The sequence below is a fragment of the Chenopodium album genome, chromosome 5 (genome assembly GCF_948465745.1).
Source record: "Chenopodium album chromosome 5, dcCheAlbu1.1, whole genome shotgun sequence".
NCBI classification, from domain to species: domain Eukaryota; kingdom Viridiplantae; phylum Streptophyta; class Magnoliopsida; order Caryophyllales; family Amaranthaceae; genus Chenopodium; species Chenopodium album.
In genome coordinates this window covers 31,329,818-31,353,636 of record NC_137838.1, presented here as the reverse complement: position 1 = coordinate 31,353,636, position 23,819 = coordinate 31,329,818, and the positions used below count along the sequence as shown (strand labels likewise).

At 34.7% G+C, this 23,819-nt stretch overlaps 1 protein-coding gene and 1 non-coding gene across 2 annotated transcripts; one reads left to right on the top strand and one right to left on the bottom strand.

The window, feature by feature from the left end:
• Positions 1-10,224: 10,224 nt before the first annotated feature.
• LOC145632791 (uncharacterized) lies at positions 10,225-11,244 on the top strand. Its single transcript, XM_081685127.1, has 3 exons — positions 10,225-10,292; positions 10,409-10,865; positions 11,002-11,244. Exons 1-3 carry the CDS (start codon positions 10,225-10,227, stop codon positions 11,242-11,244), a joined length of 768 nt encoding a protein of 255 aa, XP_081541253.1.
• Positions 11,245-16,872: 5,628 nt separating this feature from the next.
• Positions 16,873-16,975, bottom strand: LOC145633494 (small nucleolar RNA R71). The gene has a single exon (XR_014112817.1). It is a non-coding gene; the product is annotated as a small nucleolar RNA R71 (small nucleolar RNA).
• Positions 16,976-23,819: the final 6,844 nt, after the last annotated feature.

Below are 23,819 nucleotides of genomic sequence, written 5' to 3'. Positions count from 1 at the left end.
TAAGGGCTCTTATTTCAGTTTTTGAGTAACTATTTTGACCAATATTCCTGATTAACTTTCATAAGGAAAACATAATAATTTGTTTACTTATTTGAATGTCTTAATCTGTAATTTTGATTTGAATATCAAAACTTTCTAATCTATACAAATTGATAATTAAAGATATTATTGGTTAAAATAATGCACTGACATATATGCACAATTAAACTAAGGGTCTATTCACATTTACAAAACTGAACTGAACTAAAATGAACTTAACTGATTACAACTTAACTGAATTTAATTGGACTGATTGGAGCTGAACTGAACTGAATATAGTTGAAATGAATATTTTATGAGAGAAGGAAATTAATAGCTAAACTGAACTGAAGTGATTGAAATTGAAATGAATTGAACTGATTGGAACTGAACTGAACTAATTAACCTGATCTGAACTAAACTTACACTTAAAAAAAGAAATGAGTGCTGCTTTTCATCTTCTTTCCTTAATTTTTTTATTTAATTTAAATAATGAGTTTAGAACTCATTATTTTTTGGATGTTCAAACTATGCTTGTATTTAATTGTTTCAGGTAACCTGTCATATTTAATTCAGTTTATCTCAAATTAATATAGTCACCAAGTCAAATTCAAGTTTAACTCGGGTCAAGTTAAGATTGGATTATGTTGGATCCTTTACTTTTGGAGCTATTTTCCGGGTGTAGGTTGGGTTCCATTCAAGTAAAATTCAAAATGAGTTCAATTTTGAATTCGAATATAATCATGTTGGGTTTACAAGGTTTATGGCACATAAATATAGGTTGGGTCAAATCCTAATTTGATTTACACTTTTGATAAGCATATCCACTCTTAATTGCTTATAAATTTAGAGGTCTTCGATGCATTACTGCTGTAGACACCTAATTTTGTCTCCCTAAAAACCAAACCTAGTGTTGAATACCTTTCGCGTCATGATTATCGAACGAAATGAAAGTGTGAAAAGTCTTGTGATGCGATTGTTTTTATAAATTATCTTTCTTTCTGTTTTCGAAAATGAACTATATTTAAGAAAATGTCCAGTCCAATTTAGTTTGGTCCATGATAAGGGTCCAATAATGGTGTAGTTGGTTTGGGATCGAAAAGAGCTTTCCAAAGATGTATTATAAGCCCAATTTCGATGAATAATGAAGAAGTTATGGCCAAAATACTAAATTGGGCTTGAAATGGTTTTATATGTCCCACTGATCTAGTGGAGGACCCATTAATTAATATTCCCAAAATTATTAGGATTGATTTTAATCTTCTAGAATAATCTAGATGGTTAGTTTTGAATTGTAATTCAATTAGGATAAATAATTATATTTTTTTAGAAAATATGGAATTCTATTTGGATTAAAATAAGTGTTTTAAAGGGAATAAATCTGATTTTCAAATATAAGAACTGACGTTAATAAATCGAATTTAATTAGATTAAGGATTCCATACGAATTTTAGAAAACGCATGAACCATCGCAAAATGACAGAATTAGCGCGCTGCGACGAAGCTGTCACGCCGCGACAGAGGTAGTTTTATTCCAGGTCATTTTGTCATTTTTTCTAGGCTATATTTCTTAAAAATAGGGTCGTATTTCCCTGTTATACAATCATTCACAATCATCAACAATCATCTAATTCTATTCTCTTCTCTCTCTTGAGCAATAGCTTGTTCTTTCTCCCTCTTTCTTAGCCTAGCCTTTTTCACACACAATTTCGCATTCACGAGTTCTAGACACACCTAGCCAAACTCGAAGTTGTTTTCGCCCTAGACGTCAAAGATTGATAATTTATGAGGGTTTGGTCCCAAATCCCTATTTCAATTATTTAATTTAATTGTTTGATATTTTCCTTGAAGTTACTAACGTGTGTATTTTTGTTATTAGAAAGAGATACGAGACAATAAAGTAAGTTATTTTATAAAACATGTTTATATTATATTAATTCCTAGTATCATGTTAGGATGATATTTATTGCTTTCTAGTATCATGTTTAGGTTTTTTCCTATTTCTTCTATCATGTTAGTATCATGTTTGGGATAAATCTTTGATTTTTATTGTTTAGTGACATGCTAGGATTTGTTATTAATCTTGTAGAATCATGCCAAGGATCTTGCTAATAATATTATGCTTTGATGAGAATATTATTATGATAATGATAGTTTGTTGTATCAATATTATGTTGCTTGATATCATATAATTATATTATTGCTTGATCATGCCCTCTCTTGCAGAATTAAATGGAATTTGTACTTGAAATAATGCTAAATAAGATAATTAATAATCTTGTTTTTGCTAATGTGATTTTAATTCAAGTGATCGCCAATAATAGTTTTGTTTGTGCATTAATGTACAACCAACATAGATTAAACGGGTTTAGGATTAATATATTGATTTTATGTTAGTCAGAAAGCGCACAAGAATATGAGAAGAATAATGTAGAGACCTATTTTTAGGGCAGGTTCAATCTCTTTTAGGTTGGATTTGTACCTTCGTCCCCAAATATTCAGTCATGGTTCAAGAGCACTATGGAGTTAGTGATGTTGTCATGGATCGTGAAGGGATGTAACCTTCACCTTATGAACGGTTTTCAAGTTCCTAAAACTTGTTGGCGACTCTTTTACTCTAGCTTAATTCCCTTTGGACGCCACCATACTTAAGTGTATGATCACATTGGGGCTCAAGTGTGGGATGCTTGAATTATTCCCTATAACTCCATATTTACATTATCTACTTGAGTTGTGCTCAATTACTTTTCGTTTGTGTGTTTTGATGAATTTCAAGTGGTTTATATGGAAATGGATTATGGTTGGCTAATCTTGAGTATCATACTCATGGAATATAAAACTCTCTTGCTCAATGATATCAACTCATATTTTCAATACGAAATTGAGATAGAATGAAGCAAAACGTTGTTGAAAGACTTGGCAAATATGAGCCCCGTCATCTATTTCATTCATAACTTTTTATCTACGTCATATAACTAATATATAGAGCTAAACTTTAGGCAGGTCACGAGGCAGCGACATTTGGCATTCCCACTTTTTTTCAAGTGTCGTGCCACATTGGATAGATTTAAATAGACTTCATAAGATAAAAAAAAGTCGTTTAGAATTCTATTTAGATAGAATTTTAGGATAAAATTGTTAGTTTAGAGTTTTATTTTCGATAAAATACAAATATTTTAGATTTGCAAATTGAATTATAATTTTATTCAAAAAAATTATTATATTATAATTCTAAAAAATTATCATATAAATTAATTTTTTTAATATCATAATATTTTTTGAAGTGAAGGAATTAGTTCAATGCATAAAACATCCACTTATAATATATACTAATCGGTTAAAATAATATACTTTACAATCTAATAGAATTTTATTCCTATGTAGACCTATCAATTAGGGTCGGGTCATGAGTCATCTCAGATTGGATCACTTCAGGTTACGAGTCAAGAAATGTTCAACCCTTGCCCAAAGTTTTGGGTTCAGAACCCAACGGGCTTTGTACATTTAATTTATTTAATTTGTTTATTTGATGATTTTTTTATTATTTTAATGTATTAAATCGAACATTTCCACTAACATTATTTTTAGTCCTTACAAGCCTACTTGATAGCAAATCATCACAAAAGCACATCATTTCCTAATTAATTTTGTATCAATGATATATATTAAAATTTGACACATAGATTAAAAATTTATCTTAAAATTCAATAAATAACCCGGGCATCGCACGGGGTACAAAACTAGTATGTTAATGAAGTGACCCAAATTCGGTTGAAAATAAGACTTTAGAGCTTTCCAACAATATATTACATGATATGTGAATCAAAATGACATATTTAGGGGTTGTTTGGTTCACCTTATTTTTGATGATCTGATCTGGTTTGGTCTAATCTGAATGTCAAATTGACCTTAGTATACAATAGTCTATACGGAAAAATATATTAAGTGGGGTCTTGTTATATTCGTAATAATGTGTATTTATTAATATGTGATTTCATAATGTTTTTATTACAAAATTAAAGATATTATGCGATAAAAAACTACACATAAACAATGATCTAATCTAAATTTATTTTTTCTGATCTGAACTTATTTATTCTAGTTTGATCTGATCTGAATGTGTTTTTTTAGAAATAAGGTGAACTAAACAAGGCCTTACAGTGGTAGTATATGAATCAAAATAATTTCTCTTATCAGTGAATTAAGATAGTAATACACACACACACACACACACAATTACATTTTTATCTTCATTTTTCTCCTCTTTTTGCTTGCCTTCAACTTTTTTAGAAGTATCTTAAAAAGTTTATCAAAAAATTAGGGTTTATTTTGACGAAAATGCATGAAAAATTAACGATTTAATAACTACTTTAAAAAAGAAGTTCATCAAAACTAAGAGCATGTTCTGATTTATTGAACTGAGTTGAACTGAATTAAAGAGCTGAACTGAACTGTATTAAACTGTTTATGAAAGAAGAAAATTAGGAACTGAACTGATTGGAGCTGAATTGAATTGAAATGAAATTAAGCTGAAGAGAAATTGCCTTAAATTAAGAAACAAGTTTTACCTTTTCTTTTGAAAAACGATTTTTGTTTCCTTTGATTTTACAACTTCTTTGCTAATATAGCCTTTTTTTTTTTTTTTTACAAATTCTGATATTTATGTTTTTAGATGTTTGTTATGAAAGGATTCTTATTGGGTCCAATTTACTCCAATTGGGCCAGTCCATAAATGATTCAATAATAAGCCCAAGGTCAGGGTTCAACTCTCCAATTCATGCCAAGTCAGTCAAAGGCCTAGTCAACATGACCAACCCACTTGACTCAAGGCCCATTCTTCTTCTTATGTCAAGGTATAAAAACAATCAATCTTCTCTCTCTACATTCACTCACTTAGAGTCTCAAGCAATTAATTCTCTTGCATAGTTTTCTCTCTCTAAACACTGTATTGAATCCGGCATCGTAGGGCCTTCCCAGGCACAACCCCCACAGACGGCGCCAAATTGTTTCGGCAAAAAATGTGCTAATCGGGCCTTGGAGGGCTGCTTGCGGACCTGGAATTTGGGCCTTGAAAGGACATGAAAATGAACCCCGAGCCCTATTGAAAAAACGATATCATTGGGCCTTGAAAGGACCTGTAAAATTTCCAAGGCATAATTTCAATTCAAGTTTTCTTTATTCAAACATTCAATTCAAGATTTTTAAATGAGAAAAAAAAATGTACTCTCTCCGTCCCTAAATATAGTTTCCATTTGCCATATTTGGTGGTCCTAAATATTGTTCCCGTTTCCTTTTTTAACATTATGGACCCTTGGAAATTACCCATGATTCCTCATTTTTCTGTCTTTATAATGTGTATTGCCAAAAGTAATATCTAATTTGTTTTTATTCTTTATGCATTTTTTAGGGCTCTTATTCTTTATGCATCATTACTCCTTTTTTGTACTTTATTCTTTTTGTCATTGAAAATAGTAAAAAAAAAACATTTCTCTCTTCTTTTTCACAAATGATTGAGTATTTGTGTTTCCTATGTCTTTTTAGTAGTTCCTCATCCCTTTTTTGGATTTCTATGAAATTAGTCAAACAAAAACTATATTTAGCGACGGAAGGAATATTAAATGAGCAGAAAATACCCTTCTATACACCTTGCACCTAGTTGTACATAAATTTTCACTCATTTTGAGACATGTACCAATGATGATCATTAATGTTTTGCAATTACAGCGTACTACTTTATACTCTGATTCGTTATTGTATTACTCCCTCCGTCCTCAAAATTTCGACCCTTTTGGCCTAATTTTAGTCCCAAAATGATTGACCTATTTGCATTAAAGACCCACCAATTTACATCAATATTTGTGCAAAATTAGCTTCCCCATATAAAATTTTGCTTTTTCATGTATTTTTAATACTTTATCTCTCTCTACTTTTTTTTACAAACCCATGTAAATTTATATGTTTTGTTTCTTTTCATTTAAGGGTCTATTCTCTTACGTTGAAATTCAGTTCAGTTCAGTTCAGTTCAGCTCAGTTTAGTTCAATTCAGTTTAGTTCAGTCCAGCTCAGTTTAGTTCAGTTTAGCTCCTAATTTCCTTCTCTTATAAAATATTCATTTCAATTCAGTTTGGTCCAGTTCAGTTCAGCTCAGTTCAGTTCAGTTTAGTTCAGTTAAGTTCAGCTGAGTTCAGTCAATGAGAACAGACCCTAAGTTTCTTAATAACCGCAAAATCAACCCAAAAGGGTCGAAGTTTTGGGGGCGGATGGAGTAGAATATATTAGTAAGAAGTATTTTGTATAAAAAAGAATATAATAATGATATAATAAAGACTAATTTAGAAATATTTTGCTTTTTTTTAGTGTTGGTAAAATCTTAAAATGAGTATAAGTCAAACTACATTATACTATGAAAAGAGACATAAATAATAACACGTGTTGAGTTCTTGTGAAATTTTCCTCAACAAAAATGTTGACAGTACGAGTATGGTGTAATTTGATTAGGCATATATAGAGGTGCTAATCAAAGGAGTCGATCACAAGATGAGTGGTATTCAACGCGATTCGAAAACTTCTTACATTGCTCAACATCCTCAACTCGTGCTAACTAAAGTTTGAGTCAATAAAACTTACTCAACTCGTGTTCATTAAAGGTTTTAGTCAAGTCGAGTAGTTCACGATCTTTTCGTTAAAATTTTGGTCCTTTTAATTTAAAGTTATAGGCCTTTATTATTATAGTTTTTGTTCAATTTAATAGTTTGTTAATTATTTATTTATTATTAAAGATTTACTCTCGTTTTTTGATAATATAAATCTATACAAGTATATTAAAAGACATTTTCTAACAACATCCACATGTCATGTAAACTCCCCTCATTACGCCACGTCATCCATTCAAGTACTCATAACGCCACGTGGCTCTCTCTTCCATTGATTTTCATTACATGTCATGCATTCATAATAATTATAAAAAAGAGTTCTCCACGAGATTTGAACTCGCAACTTTTAATTCAAGAACTAAATGTCTTACCACAAAGCTATACTATTTTTTATGTAATCTTTTGAATATAAAATATTAATATGTAGCAAAATGAAAATATAAATAACAAATTTAATTACAAGAAAATTAAATCATAGATTACAATTTATATTAATGATCAGTTAGTTTTCTGTAATAACGCAGGGCATCACCCGGGCCCAAAAATTAGTTAACTCTTCTTAATTGTCAAATTATTGTAAACATGGTAACCTCTCGAGTTAGAGCTTACTCAACTCATGCTCATTAAGCTCTCGAATTGAGCCGAACTTTAGTCGAGCGAACTCGAGCCAAGTTTTGACCAAGTGGAGTTGAAATTTCTCGCAAGTTGCTCAACTCGATTAGCACTCCTAGATATAAATCATAAAATGGAAAAAAAAATTAAATTATGTTCATATATCGATAATAGCCATAAGAACAATATGCCATACATATATCCCTTAATTTTATATTTAACATTTTCTTGTATGCATTTTATTCCCGTATACGTGTCCATTCCCGCCACATGCATCCTTACCTAAGATTTAATTGATTGACAAAGTAGAAAAGTTATAACTGACCCTCGAATCCAGATTAGCCTAAAGGGTGAACTGGGTAGAACAAAGTAGAAAGCTGGTTTACTCACCTAGATGGATAATGATCAACTCACTACCCAAAACAACCTACGTAGTAAATAAATGCAAGATAAAGGTAAAAATTATATTTTTTTAAAAAAAAACAAAACTTTGGCTAAATATACACGGATTACTTCATACCCCCTCTATTTTTTTTTATTTTTTTGAGGAACCTAATATAAATCACAATTAAATTTTTTTACTATTAAAAATTAAAAGAAATCTTTTATAACTATACACTTAAATAGAACTAACATTATGAAACGGAGAGAGTATTATTTAAAATTGAAAAACAATCTGGTGGTCGGTGGTAGCAGTAGCCTTACAATTGTGAGCTTCGGTTGGCTTCAGGGGCAGAGCTAGGGTGGTACAAGGGGGGACAACTGTCCCCCACTTTTAAAAAAATAAAAAAATAAAAAAATTCTGCTTAATAATATATGAGTTTAAATGCATGCATATAATAGAGACAAAATCTAGGTAGCGCAATGGTAAAGTCCCACTTATTTGTCTTACCTTCGAATGACGTGAGATCAAACCCAGCAAGGCTGCTATTTAATTTTTAGCCTTTGCATTTGGCTTTTGACCTTTTTTTCTTTTCTTTAATTATACTAAGTACAAAATTTTATGTATAAGACTATTTAGCTTTTTTTTTTTTGCCTTAACAACACGTTATGGTACTAATAGGGAAGTATGATAAGTGCATAATATTACTTATATTATCTTATGTTCAAATTCGTCAAAAATTCAAACTCGGCCATTAGTAAATTTTTTTAAAGATCTGTCATTGTTTAACCTAAGTACTAGTAAGGTAATGTTTTACTTGTAAAAAAAAAAAAAGAATAAAAAAAATTTGGTATTGTTTTAAATAAAAAAAAAATGTACTAGTAAGGTATATCGAAGGAGCAAGAATTAGTATAAGATGCAGGCGTTTTTTACTTAATACTTTGGATTTTTGAGTTGTAAAGCTTTAATAATAAAACTAACTACCAAAGTTAATTATCCCTTGAGAGAGAGGGCAACCACCTTGCGAGAGAGGACTCCCTACCATTGTTTTCGTGGTAATTCTCCGGCAATATGGCCGACGATTTGATCGAACAGTGCTCTAATCTACGACTTAATGAAGAAGAGAATGATATTATTGATTTCGGAGAAGTGGATTCAACGGAACAGGACACTAGGGTTTCCCTATTGCTAGTTGGAAGACTTTTGACGGAACAAAGTGTGAATATTGATGCTTTCAAGAGGACAATTACCCAATCATGGTCGATGAAAGGGAAGGTTTTGATTAGAAATCTTGGACCTAATCTATTTGTTTTCCAATTTTTCCATTGGCATGATAAGGAGAAGGTTCTTGCTGGTGGTCCTTGGTGCTTTGAACAAAATCTTTTAATCCTTAATTCAATTAAGGGTGATGAACATCCAAACGAGGTTAGCGTTATACATGCTACTTTTTTGATTCGGTATGAAAATTTGTCGTTAAATTGCCGCTCTGATGCTCATATTAAAGCTATAGCTTCGATTCTTGGTGAAATAATAGAAATTGAAGATGACTTGCTTGGTATTGGTAAGAATCGTAGGGTAAAGATTATGCTGGATGTTAATAAACCCCTAAGGGGATTTTGTACGGTTAAAAATAGGGAGGGAAATCTTGTCAAAATTCCATTGAAATATGAAAGACTCCCTTTCTTTTGTTTCTCATACGGGATTATGGGACACAACGAGCGAGATTGTATTAATGTATCGGATGATGATTGAATTGATCAGGTGCTAGGATGGGGAACGTGGCTGAAAGCTTCTCCTATGAGAGGTAAAAAACAAAGTGATGAGGAGGTCAGAGAACTTCAAGCTACTAAAAAACTGTTGTTTGTGCCGAAACAATCTCATGATATGCATGACATGGAAGACAGGAGTATGGTGCGCAGGGGAAAAGGATTGGCAGTGTTGAAGGAATTTGAAGGGGGGAACAATGAGAAGGCAGCAGGAAATATGTTGCGTTTGAATGAAAGGGTAGGAGAAAGGAATGTGATGCCAGGGGATGTGCTTAAAGGGGTGGTGAATGTTTGTGTGGCGGTAAATGATGAGGGATTAGAGAGTGAAGTCCTTGATGGGGGGGGGGGAGTGGGGTTACTTGGGTACGTATTTGGGTCAAGGGATTGACTAAAATCTAATGATGGTGGGAGATACCCAGGGGGCTTTAAATGTTGTTGATGATGGCAGAGAAAAGGGGAAGAGAGAGGAGAGTGTGAAGTTTGGGGATACTGTGACAATAAATAATAGTGGGATACCGACTTTTAATATTGGGGCAGGGCATAATTATTCTCATTCAATAAAAAGAACAAAAAAGAAGGTGAAAATTGTTTCAGTTGATAAGATGAAGGGTACGACAATGCTTATTGACGACAATGGGGGTCAGAAAAGAAAAGAAAGGGAGGGGACTATGGAAGGGGAACAGGTGGAAGGGGGAGGTGGTGTAAAGAGGTTGAAGAGAGGATGTGACGGAGTTGATGCTAATCTTTAATTTACAGTAGCGGATGTTGGCGATGACCAACACTGCAAAGAACGATGAAAATCCTAGCGTGGAACTGTTATAGGCTTGACAACCCATTAACAATTAAGGCTCTCCAGGATTGGTGTTAGAGAGAGAGAGGTTAAATGTAGTTTTCTTTTCGAAAACTAAGATTGACTCACAGAGATTAGAGTTGATCAGGAATAGATGTGGTTTTACTAATGGTTTGTGTATTAATAGTTCTGGAAGATCCGGAGGTGTTGGGTTATGGTGGAGAGATTTGTCCTTAAATATTAGTAGTTACTCTGAGCATCATATTTGTGGTGTGGTATGTAATGCGGAGAATGTTCCGACATGGATATTGGTGGGTATTTATGGGTGGCCGGAAGCTACTAATAAGCACTTGATGTGGGATTTGATGCAGTCTAATTATGCTTCTTCATCTCTTCCGATTGTGATATTTGGGGATTTTAATGTGATTCTTGGCATGCATGAAAAATATGATGGTGCTATTCGTGGAGAAAGACAAATCGATGCATTTCGAGAGGCTATTGACGATTGTGATTGTAGAGATTTGGGATACAAAGGCAATGTCTATACATGGCAAAGAGGTACATCAATCGAGACACTTGTTCGTGAAAGACTTGATCGATATGTAGCTAGTAGTGGGTGGTGTTCCTTATTTCCGTCGTTTGAGGTAATTCACCTTCAAATATGCCATTCTGATCATGCACCGATTTTATTGAAATTTGGGGAAAGCGAGGTGGAACAAAAAAAGAATTTTTTTTTTCAGATTTGAGTCGCTTTGGTTGTCAAAAGAAGAGTGTGGCAAGGTGGTGACTGATGCGTGGATTGTAGAGGATGGATGTCCGATTCATGAGTGGATCGCAAGGATGGAGGAGGGTCTGTCTTCGTGGGCTGCCACTACATTTGGGGAGATTAAAAAGAAAATTAAGAAAGCAGAATCTCAGCTTCAATTATTACAGGGGCAGCAATTGGATGCTCGTCGATTGAGTTTGTGTATCAAAATTGCTCAAGAACTCAGTGAACTCCAAAGGCTTGAAGAATCATATTAGCTCGTACGATCAAGAGCAAATGAGTTGCGGGATGGTGATAAAAACACAAAGTATTTTCACCATAAAGCAAGTCAGAGAAAAAAGAAAAATACTATTGACGGCCTTTATGTTGAGAACGGGGTATGGAAGTCGTCGAAGAATGATATGGATGGCATTATTGCAGGTTACTTTGGCAATTTATTTGCGTTAAGTAGGCCAACAGATTTTGAGGAGGCTTTATCTGGTATTGAGTATAAAATGAATATTGAAATGAATGATATACTTGATACGGAGCCGACGGCAGAGGAAATTAAGGATGCTTTGTTTCAGATGCACCAAAATAAAGCTCCTGGTCCGGATGGAATGCATGCCCTCTTCTTCCAGAAATTTTGGAGTATTATTGGTGGTGATGTTGTCAAATTTGTGCAATTTTGGTGGAAGGGTGAAATCGATCTTTCGGAGGTAAATCGTACTTGCATTGTTTTAATTTCGAAATGTGATGAACCTAAGTAGATGTCTGAATTTAGACCTATTAGTTTATGTAATGTTTTATATAAGATCATTTCAAAAACCCTTGCGAATAAATTGAAGCCTATGCTTGGTTATCTTATTTCGGAAAATCAGAGTGCTTTTGTCTCGAATCGACTAATTACGGACAATGCTCTAATTGCTTTCGGAATTTTTCATTCTATGAAAAGAAAGGGGGAAGGTAGATATGGAAATGTGGCTCTGAAGCTTGATATGAGCAAAGCATATGATAGAGTAGAATGGGTCTTTATTGAGAAAGTTATGTTACAGATGGGGTTCAGAGTAGCTTGGATTAATAGAATTCGACAATGTCTATCGAGCGTCTCTTTCTCCTTCAAATACGATGGGGTAATTTCTGAGGCTCTTATTCCATCTAGGGGACTCCGACAAGGGAACCCAATATCACCGTACTTGTTTCTTATATATGCGGAGGCTTTCTCTACTCTGATTTCCAAGGTGGCATCAGGTAATTTGATACATGGAGTTAGTATTTGTAGGGGAGCACTTAGGGTGTCTCATCTTTTCTTTGCAGATGACAACATTTTATTTGCGATGGCTAATTTGCATGAATGTTCTAATATTGCTGATATAATCAGTACATACGAAAGAGCATCCAGTCCGAAAGTCAATCTAAGCAAAACCGAAGTAGCTTTCAGCAAATGTGTGAAGCCGGAGAGAAGAAAGGAAATTATTGAAATTCTTGGTGTTAGAGAAGTGGATAGAAATGAGAAGTATTTGGGGTTTCCGACTCTTATCGGGAGATAAAAAAAAAGCGGTCTTCACTTGTCTCAAAGAGCGTATTTGGAAGAAACTTCAAGGGTGAAAGGAGAAATTATTATCTCGGCCTGGTAAAGAAATATTAATTAAGGCGGTGGCACAAGCAATTCCAACTTACATGATGAGTATTTTTAGGATTCCAGATTGTCTCATCGATGAAATTCACTCAACTCCAGCCCGATTTTGGTGGGATTCGGATGGCTTGAATAGGAGGATTCATTGGCATAGATGGGAAGACCTCTGTCATCCTAAATGAAAGGGTGGAATGGAATTTCGAGACCTAAAGTGCTTCAATTTGGCTCTCATCGCTAAGCAAGGATGGAGGTTATATGGGGATGAAAATACAATGCTACAACAAATTCTCAAAGCAAAGTATTTTAAATATTCTGATTTTTGTGGTGCTTCAAGAGGATTTGACCCGAGCTATTCGTGGAGAAGTATTTGGGGGGAAAAATCTTTGCTCCTTGAGGGTTTAAAATGGAGAGTGGGTAATGGCTCCTCAATTAAGGTCTGGGAAGAGGAATGGTTAGGTGGGGATGCTCCAAGCTGTATTCTTACTATGCAATTGTACTTTGATATTGATTTGCTGGTGTGTGAACTCATCGATTTTGAGAACATGTGTTGGAATTCGGAGCTAGTGATTGCCACTTTCTGTGAGGAGGACTGCCCTAGGGTGCTTGATATTCCTTTGCCGTGTGTATTGGTTGAGGATAGGAGGTATTGGTGGCCATCTAAGTCTGGGATTTTTTCTGTGAAATCAGCTTATTGGTTGGGTAGATTGGGCAAGCTGAGTTCATGGGAATTGCTCCATGGTGAAAGTGAAAACCGACTTTGGCGCGAGGTCTGGGATTTAAAAGGTCCTCCAAAGCTGTGCCACTTCATATGGATGGCATGAAAAGGGTCCCTTGGAGTGATGGAAATGCTGCATTTTCGTAATATTCATCCCTCAAGCAGATGCTCAATATGTGGCGCAGGTAGTGAGTCAATAATCCATTCTTTGTTCTATTGCACGCATGCTGTGAGTATTTGGCAGCAGAGTAATTTTCTTAAACTGCTAAATGATGCTCCAATGTCTTCATTTCAAGATTTATTCTGCTAGGTATCGAGCAAATTTGACAAAGCACAATTGAGAGTGTTTTTGTGTCTTGCGTGGGCAGGGTGGTGTTGTAGAAACAAAGCAATATTTGGCGATGTAAATGATATTAATGGGGTTATGATTGCTGCAAACTTCGTCAAATTGTGAGAGGATTATTGTGTTTACAATGCTAGAGTTGGTGGGGGTGTGTATGCTCCTACCTCTTTCTCTCGTGAACATTGGAGTCTGCCACTGCCTTCCTTTGTTAAGGTAAATACTGATGCACATGTGCCCAACCATGGAGGTTTTTGCTTGGGTGCAGTCGTGAGGGATGAATGGGGCACGATTTTGTTGGCTGCAACGAAAAAGACTTCCTGCAGATGGTCATCAGAGGTGGCGGAAGCTGCTGCCGCGTGCTATGGTGTTCAGATTGTTCGCAGACTTGGGTTTGTAAATGTGATCTTTGAAGGTGATTCGATGAATGTGGTTCGTGCTATTAGAGACAAGCAAGTGGGAGCAGCTCCTGTTTTTCATTTCTTCGAGGATATTGGTAGAATGAGGAATGCGTTTACTAGTTTTGATTGTGTTCATGTTAGACGGGCGGGGAATACTGTAGCTCACTTTGTTGCTAGATAGGATACGGGTACTAGTGATGAATGTATTTGTTCGGATTCTATCCCCCAAAGTTTTCAAACTTTAGCAGATCTTAATTTAATAAATTGATTCCCCTTGTTTTGTCTTCAAAAAAAAAAAAAAAAAAAAAAACTAAATACCTGTTCAAGCTAAGTATTGTTTTTTTTTTCCGCAACGTTTTTGTCAAACTATGCGATGTTCATTTGTCCCCCCCATTTTATAATTTCTGGCTCCGCCACTATGAATGAGTAGGCACTATATTGTCTTACGAAGCTGAAAATAGAAATTGCCTCCTATACTAATTAAGCTGTAAGTATCAACCATTGAGTACTCAAAGTTGTACAACGTTGTTTAGTTTAGAATCATCACATTGTTTGTGCAGACCTCATTTTGATGTTTATTGTAAGAAACCGGTCACATTATTGATCATAGAATCAACTAGCTTACTAGCATTAGACTTGTTAAGCATGGATGTTATCACTTATCAGTTTCTTCACCAACTCAATGGTATGAAAGCATTTTCCAGAAATGTGAAGTATTTTAGGTAGGCATGCCAAAGAGGTTAGTGAAGTTGGTTTTGTCTAACACAAAGTATTGAGTGCGGCCGTCAGTCGAGACTCAAGAAAGTATCAGCACCGTCATCTTCTTGCGATGAAGAACAAGTTTTCACCCGATAACAAGTCAATGGTAGTTACAGCAAAGGAGGGCAACGAGGTCATCCATGGCGGAAGAGAGAGAAAGCTTGAGATTCTTGGATTTTTTTAAAAAAATGCCCAAAAATCAAATTGGGACTTTTGTTATATGATGTATAATTGTTTAAATTGATTGTCTCATAAAATTGTATGTTACATTGTGAGCATTTTGATAACATATGCATGTATATTGGTTGAGAAATGAGCAAATTATGTTATGCTCATGACCTTAGTTCGAGCACTTCAATGGAGGTTCCACCATTGTTATAAATATTATCAAACAAATTATACATATCTTCAAACAAGTTATACATATCCTCCACTCGTTAGATGATATCCTCTATTATTTATATGATATCATGGTTGGATGATATCCTCTATTAGTTATATGATATCATTTATAATTGTGTCTATAATATCCTTTATTGGCTGGATGATATCCTTTATTGGCTGATGTACACGTTCTATACCATATTTTACCCTCATTTTATAGCTATTTTTGTATGGTTTTTGAGCTCTACGGAGCTACTTCACGCTAATATTCTCTTCTCTAGTGTGGCTTGGTCTATTTAATTGATTTTGTAGGCACATGAAGATTTTCGGATGATTTGGACTTGTTTTGGATAGCCATGATAGTTTATTAAGATGCAGAGAATTTTACCTGTGTCCGTCCTGGAGGGAAACATTGCCCTAGCAGCCAGGGCGAAGAAGGAAAGAAGAGAATCCACAAGAGAAAAAGTATGAAGAGTTCAATTTATGTCCGCCCGGACCGGGCAGCATTGCCCGGGCAGACGAGGTACTACACGAGGAGGCTACGTGAAGAAGCATTTGGGCGAGTTTGTCTGTCGCGCCCGACCGGGCAGCATTTCATGGTCAGACCGGGCGGAGTGTCGAAGACCGCGTTTTCCTATTTTTTTTGGGTTTTCTTTATTAAGGGACATAAATACCCTTTGTAAATCCCGAATTAACATATTTAGTTATTATTTTCTAGCTTTTAAACCTTCATTAGAACCCTAATATTCTCTCTAGATTTAGATTAATTTACACTTTCAAGTTTTAATCCTTGTTTATCAACAATTGGTACTTTTCTTCATTCAAGCAATTGGTATTCATCTTTATTTCTTCTTTTACTTTTAATTGCTTATTAATCATGTTTTGTTCATTGAATATTGTTTTTGCTTTCGTTAATATGTGTGAGTAGTTTCTTTATTCCAAGATCTAGCGGAACCCGAATATAATTGATGCATGAATTAATTCTTTAAATTCTCTAATAATAATTGTAATTGATATGCTTAATTGATTATGCTTATGCCAATACTAGAATTAGGGATAATTAGTATTGTTATTAATCCTTTGTTTTAATCGCAACGGGAGTTGGGTTTTGACGGATTTGAATAAATCAATTAAGGGTTTGAAGTTCATCACGGGAGTAGTTGAATGGATGATTAGGAAGTTAGAGTAATGTGCTTAAGGTCTTAAATTACATGATTCCACGGAAGTAGGCTTGATTGTGATTAGAGAAGCCATTGATAACTCGGGAGAGACCATTGGTATTATTCATGGATTACTTTTCCTCTTTAATCAATTGAATTATGTGTTAGGGGTAGAACGACTATTGCATTAATTGTATTCGTGGTGATGCTTGATCTTGGATGTTTTTAACATTGATTTGTCATATTGTTTTAATTTCATCGTTTTAATTAGTTCTTTAGTTATTGCTTCTCATTCATTTGATTTGGTTACTTGCTTAGTAATTGCTTGAGTCTATTTAATTAGTTGAACCATAGTCTCTTGGGATCCGACCCTTGCTTGCCCGTCTACATAGTAGTGGTCTAGTTAGGTTTATTTTTTTTGGTACGCGACACGCCTATCAAGTTTTGGCGGCGTTGCCGGCGTTGCCGGGGACTAACGGTTTTTTACTAGTTATTTGTGATTCGCTTTACTAAGCATATATTTTGTCTACCATTCATCAATCTAATGACGAATCCTTATATGATGCATGGAGAAGGTTTAAGAGATTGCAGAGACAATGCCCTCACCATGGTATTCAAGAATGGATGTTGATCCAAACATTCTATAATGGTTTGACCCATGAGTTTCACATATACATTGATGCTGCGTCTGGAGGTTCTATCATGATGAAGAATCCAACCGATGCGAAGGATTTGATTGTGAAGATAGCGGCTAATGATAATTACCATCCAAGGGGACGAAATGCTATCAATACAGGTAATAAACATGATAATGATGCTCTAACCATGTTGACTAGTTCTGTGCAGGCACTAACTCATAAAGTCAATCAACTCCAAGCTGAGTCCCCTCGACCCTCAATGGAAACTTGTCAGATGTGTGGATTACAAGGCCATACTGCACGGGAATGTCAACCCAATTATGATGGAATGACGATTGAGCAAGCTAATGCTTTCTATACCACGACCTCCACAAGGCCATTTGATGAAGGGTGGAGAAATCATCAAGGGTTCTTATACAAGAACACACAAGCTATAGCTAATCCTTCACCACGACCAGCTTTTCAAGCAAGGGCACCTTTCAATCATCATCCCATGCACCAACAACCACCTCAATCTTCAAATCTTGAATCCATTATGGAGACTTTTGCTACTTCCCAACAACAACAACAAGAGCTTATATCAAAGTAATTTGAGTTACAAGCAAAGCAGAATGAATATTTTGAAAACTCGATCCAACTGCTCGTTGCTTAAAATAAGAGGATAGAAACTCATCTTTCTCAACTATCACAACAAGTGAGTCATCTATCAACTCTTTAAGATCAAGCAAAAGTCCAAACGAAACAATGCAATGCAATTTTTGTGAAGAGAGATGAGTTGACTACGAGGGAATTAGAGGAGAAAGTGTGCAATATAGAGTCAAAAACTAAAACGCGTGAGAATGAAGGCCCCAAATATGTTGCCCCACAAGCCTATGAGGAACCGATGCCTTTCTCGCAAAGGTTATCAAAAGCTGTGCTCGATAAGCATTTTGGAAATATTCTTAACTCTTAAGAAGGTATATGCTACCATTCCTTTTTCAGATCTTATAATTCAAATGCCTCAATTTAAAAAATTTGTGAAAGGAATTCTAGATCATAATCATAATAATAAGGAATTAGAAAATTAGGTAGTGAAGAAGCATGGCTCTGATATCTTACATGAGAACCTACCACCTAAATTGCATGATCCTGGTAGTTTTACTATTCCTTGCAAGATAAACGAAACAACTTTCGATGGGGTCTTGTGTGATTTAGGTGCTAGTGTTAATTTAATGCCTTCTTCTTTGTATGAAAATTTAGGTTTCAAAAAACTTAAACCCTCTCCCATATCTCTTCAAATGGCTGATAGAACTGTTAGACTCCCTAAGGGTGTAGTTGAAGATGTATTAGTTAGGATTGGTGAACTTGTATTTCCAGTTGACTTTGTTGTAGTGGATATGAAAGAAGACCTTAAGATCCCACATAACTTTGGTCGTCCTTTTCTTGCTACAAGTCAAGCTTTAATAGATGTTCCTAAAGGACAAGTGACCATTAGAGCTTCGGATAAACAAGTTGTGTTTAAGCTTTTCAATGACAATAATTTTACTTTTGATGGTGGTACTTGTTTGAGAATCGATGCTACTAACCTTTTTGTTGATAAGTGTATTTCTAATAGAAATCCTGTTAGCAAAAAGGACAATATTCCACCACATGATGGGTTTAGTTACTTGAAGGTCAATTCGGATATAAAGCACATCAACTCTAATTTGAAGGAGTCGTTTGGAGGTGGATATATTTATAAGAAATACCACAGAGTATCTTCTCCGTGTGGTGACCCAGGTTGAGCTACTAAAGAGGGGTCGAGCTAAAGATATTAAACAAGCGCTAAATGGGAGGCAACCCATTCCGTTTTTTTTATTTATTTTAATTTCCCTTTTATTTTTTTATTTTTTTTTTTATTTTTTTTAGTGTCTTGGGGTTATGATGCGACGTTATTTTGAGGGCGGTCCCAGCCCCGCCCTTAGGTATGGTCCCTCCTCTGCCAATAGGGCCTAGTTTTCTTTTTCCCTTGCTTGTTCTTATTCGATATATGTTCACATTGAAGACAACGTGAAGTTTAGCTTGGGGGAGGGATTACTTTTGTCTTTGGGCAGTTACTTTGGGAATCATGACGATGAATAGTTAGTAAACTACTTCTCTGTTCTCCTATCCTTGATAATTTAAAGGTTTTTAGCTTGATTTTGATTGAAAGACTTGCAATGCGGATTAAATGATCATGATCTGATATTGGATTGTCTTGGCCTAATGGAAATCAACTTTGTGCAACTGTGTATGAATCTGGAGCTTGACTGTGTTAACTGTGAGGCTTGAGCTTTTATTATTTATTCATGTGTGTTAGTTCCTCGTGTGACATCGATCTTAGTTTTATCTTGAGACTTTAAGTAGTGTGTCATGGTACATTGCACATGCACGATGAGGAAGACGAAGGCCATGTTCCTTAGGTAGCCTCCAGATGAATTTAAAAACGTCTGTCCCCTTCTTGCTTACCCATGTTGTAGCTTTGTCCATGTTTTTCATCTAAGTCACAAAATTAACCTATCGGCCCCAATTAGTAACTTATCCCAAGTCTAGCTTGGGGGAGCCATCTATCTTGGTGTTCTCTATGGTTTGTGATGATGTTTTGGAGAAGATTAATTTAAATCTTGAAGGTTCTTGAAATTTTTTCTAAATGATCTATTTTTTAGCTCTTATAGTTTTTTTTTTAAAAAAAAAGAAAATAAATAAGAAAAAAGAAAAAAAAAGAAAAAAATTTCAGCTTCTTGAAGGATAAATAAAAGAGCTTCAAAAATAAGAATAGTGTGATGAATTGATTATGTAGGGTGAATAAGGTGGTAGTTGCTCTTAATTCAAGTTGTGTTTGGAGTGTGTATTCTTGTGAATTAGTTCGATGGGATTTTAATTTGTATTGTTCATTTTGATGGCTTCCCTGAGGGACTATATTTGCCTACATTTTCCAAATTTTCCTACCCATTTTCACCCGGCCAACATTACAAGCTTGAAAAAAATGACCTTCTAACCTTGGTGCATAGTATTGTGTTCATGTGAAACGAGTCTTTTGTCAAAATGCTGGAGTAATTGTCACATTTCGAGTCGACTTTTGACTAGGTTGAGCGGCATCATCACCCTTTAAACACACGAGTTTTGTGAGAATGGGTGGTTATAATTATTAGTGGGGATGGAGAGAGATCGGGCTCATTTTTAGCTCGCCACATAAAATTGTGCGGAGTGACCACTAAGTGAGAAATTCTAGTCATCGATTCCTTATGTGTACATGGTTGACTCTTTTTGATGGCCATTCAGGTTGATTTATAGTCTGAATGAGGTGATTAGTTGGCTAAGATGCATGTGTGTCCGATTCAATTTTAAGTATGGTATTTTCAAAGTATTATGGGGTGAAGTATGTTTATTTGGTTGTTGCTTGTCATTGATTGTCTTGCTTGAGGGCAAACAAGAAGTTAGCTTGGGGGAATTTGATGTACACGTTCTATACCATATTTTACCCTCATTTTATAGCTATTTTCATATGGTTTTTGATCTCTACGGAGCTACTTCTCGCTAATATTCTCTTCTATAGTGTGGCTTGGTCTATTTAATTGATTTTTTAGGCACATGAAGATTTTCGGATGATTTGGACTTATTTTGGATACCCATGAGAGTTATTAAGATGGAGAGAATTTTACCTGTGTCCGCCCTGGAGGGAAACATTGCCCTGGCAGCCAAGGCGAAGAAGGAAAGAAGAGAATCCACAAGAGAGAAAGTATGAAGAGTTCAATTTATGTCCGGCCGGACCGGGTAGCATTGCCCGGGCAGCCCGGGCAGACGAGGTACTACACGAGGAGGCTACGTGAAGAAGCATTTGGGCGAGTTTGTCTGTCGCGCCCGACCGGGCAGCATTGCCCGGTCAGACCGGGCGGAGTGTCGAAGACCGTGTTTTCCTATTTTTTTTCGGGTTTTCTTAATTAAGGGATATAAATACCCTTTGTAAATCCCAACTTAACATATTTAGTTATTATTTTCTAGCTTTTAAACTTTCTTTAGAACACTAATATTCTCTCTAGATCTAGATTAATTTACACTTTCAAGTTTTAATCCTTGTTCATCAACAATTGGTACTTTTCTTCATTCAAGCAATTGGTATTCATCTTTATTTCTTCATCTACTTTTATTTGCTTATTAATCATGTTTTCTTCATTGAATATTGTTTTTGCTTTCGTTAATATGTGTGAGTAGTTTCTTTATTCCAAGATCTAGCGGAACCCGAATATAATTGATGCATGAATTAATTATTTAAATTCTCTAATAATAATTGTAATTGATATGCTTAATTGATTATGCTTATGCCAATACTAGAATTAGGGATGATGAGTATTGGTATTAATCCTTTGTTTTAATCGCAACGGGATTTGGGTTTTGACGGATTTGAATAAATCAATTAAGGGTTTGAAGTTCATCACGGGAGTAGTTGAATGGATGATTAGGAAGTTAGAGTAATGTGCTTAAGGTCTTTAATTACATGATTCCACGGAAGTAGGCTTGATTGTGATTAGAGAAGCCATTGATAACTTGGGAGAGACCATTGGTATTATTCACGGATTACTTTTCCTCTTTAATCAATTGAATTATGTGTTAGGGGTAGAACGACTATTGCATTAATTGTATTCGTGGCGATGCTTGAACTTGGATGTTTTTAGCATTGATTTGTCATATTGTTTTGATTTAATCATTTTAATTAGTTCTTTAGTTATTGATTCTCATTCATTTGATTTGGTTACTTGCTTAGTAATTGCTTGAGTCTATTTAATTAGTTGAACCATAGTCTCTTGGGATCCGACCCTTGCTTGCCCGTCTACATAGTAGTGGTCTAGTTAGGTTTATTTTTGTTAGGTACGCGACACGCCTATCATTGGTTATATGATATCATGGTTGGATGATATTCTCTATTAGCTATATCATATCGTTTATGATTGTGTCTATGATATCTTTTTATTGGCTTGATGATATCCTCTAAGGTAATAAATGATTTCATCTAGCTAGTAGAATTATCATCCAGTTAATAAAGGATACCATATAGTTAATAAAGGATATTATCCAACCAATAGAGGATATCACCCATCTAGTAGAAATATCATCCACCCAATAAAGGATATCTTCATGTTAGTAGAGGATATCATCCATCCAATAGAGGATATCATCTAGCCAGTAGAAATATTATACAGCCAATAAAGAAAATCATGTAGCCGATAAAGGATATCATCCTACCAACAGAGGATACCATCCAGCCAATAGAGGATATCATCCCGCCAATTAAAAATATCAAAAATCTGCATTTTGTCAGTCCGAACTGACGAAACATTTTGTCAGTCCGAACTGACGAAACATTTTGTCTAATACTAGTCCAACAGTCCGACTTATGTTCATGTCGGCTTTCGAGCCACCTTTCGGTTTGAAGTTTAATACTTGTAAGCAGCAAGCTAAGTCTAATACTCTGGTAGATTTGCTTCTTTAATTGGAGATTAGTGATGTATATTTCTCTATTGACTGGTGTAGGACTGTAGGTTGAGTCTATTTTGGTTTGATTTTGAGTAAGATTAAATAAAAAACATTATAGCTACTCCGTAATTAACACGTGATTGAATGATAAAAAAATAATTCTTATAATACACTCGGGCTCCAATAATGAAATTTTTTCTTAGAACTAAAAGCCAATCAGTGGCAGATCCAGGAATTGTACCTAGGGGGTTCAAACATCATCAAACACACAATATCCAAATGCGTGGATATAAATCGGGTATTTAAGTATAAAATAGAGTGTTCAAATAAATACACAAGTACACAATAAGGGGTGTTTGGTATACTAACTTTAGATGTAGGAAACGGATTTAATTAAGTGTTTTCATTTCTAGTTGTTTGGTATGGGTCAAAAGTAAGGGTAACAAAATCCCCTATTTGCTACCCTTGAAAAACTAGTGGAAACAAAATATGTTTCCTTATTTCTCAATCACAATATACTTAAATTGTTTTCATTCCACTATAATGCCAAACATATAGTAAAGGTAACGTTTATTATTACCCTTTCCCCTTTTTATTTGAATCCTTTCCGTTTCATTAACAATGTTTATACCAAACACCCTATAAAATAAGTCCAGATTTCAATAAAATTGCAAAATAAAATGGCATGATATAATAATACGTAACTTCAATTAAATGTCAAAATACAATACATAAAATAATACGAATTACATATCTTTTCATGGTCACACACTACAATAATTAAAAAAAATAATCAATACTACATCTACTGCCCATTTATTCATTTAAATGTTAACAATACAACAAAAGTTACAAAATAATCTACATACTACCTCCGGTCCAAATTACTCGCAACTTTGGGGTATTATTTGTGAGATATAAAATATTCCAAAGTTGCGAGTAATTTGGATCGGAGGTAGTATTAACAACCAAGAAATTGAAAAACTCAAAATCATATTGAAAACAACAACTTAACACTTAATAGAAAAAAGATTAACAATCTACAATTGAAACAAGTGCAAATTAGAAACCATATTAAAATACATAAGAAATTGTGAAAAACAAAAAGAGAGAGAAGCAGTGGAAAAAAAAAGGAGAAGATTAAAAAGAAAAAAAAAACAAAAAATAAACTAAGATGCGTCCTTCCAGACTCGAACCCCTGATCTGTTGTCCAACTCTAGAGTATCCTATCCAACTGAGCTACTTGCCAAATGCTATACATGTTTGTTTTAAATACTATTTATATAGTTTTCCTATTTTTTTAAAAATAAAATTTTTATTTCTGATCGCGGGTTAGATAGGTCGTTAAGCT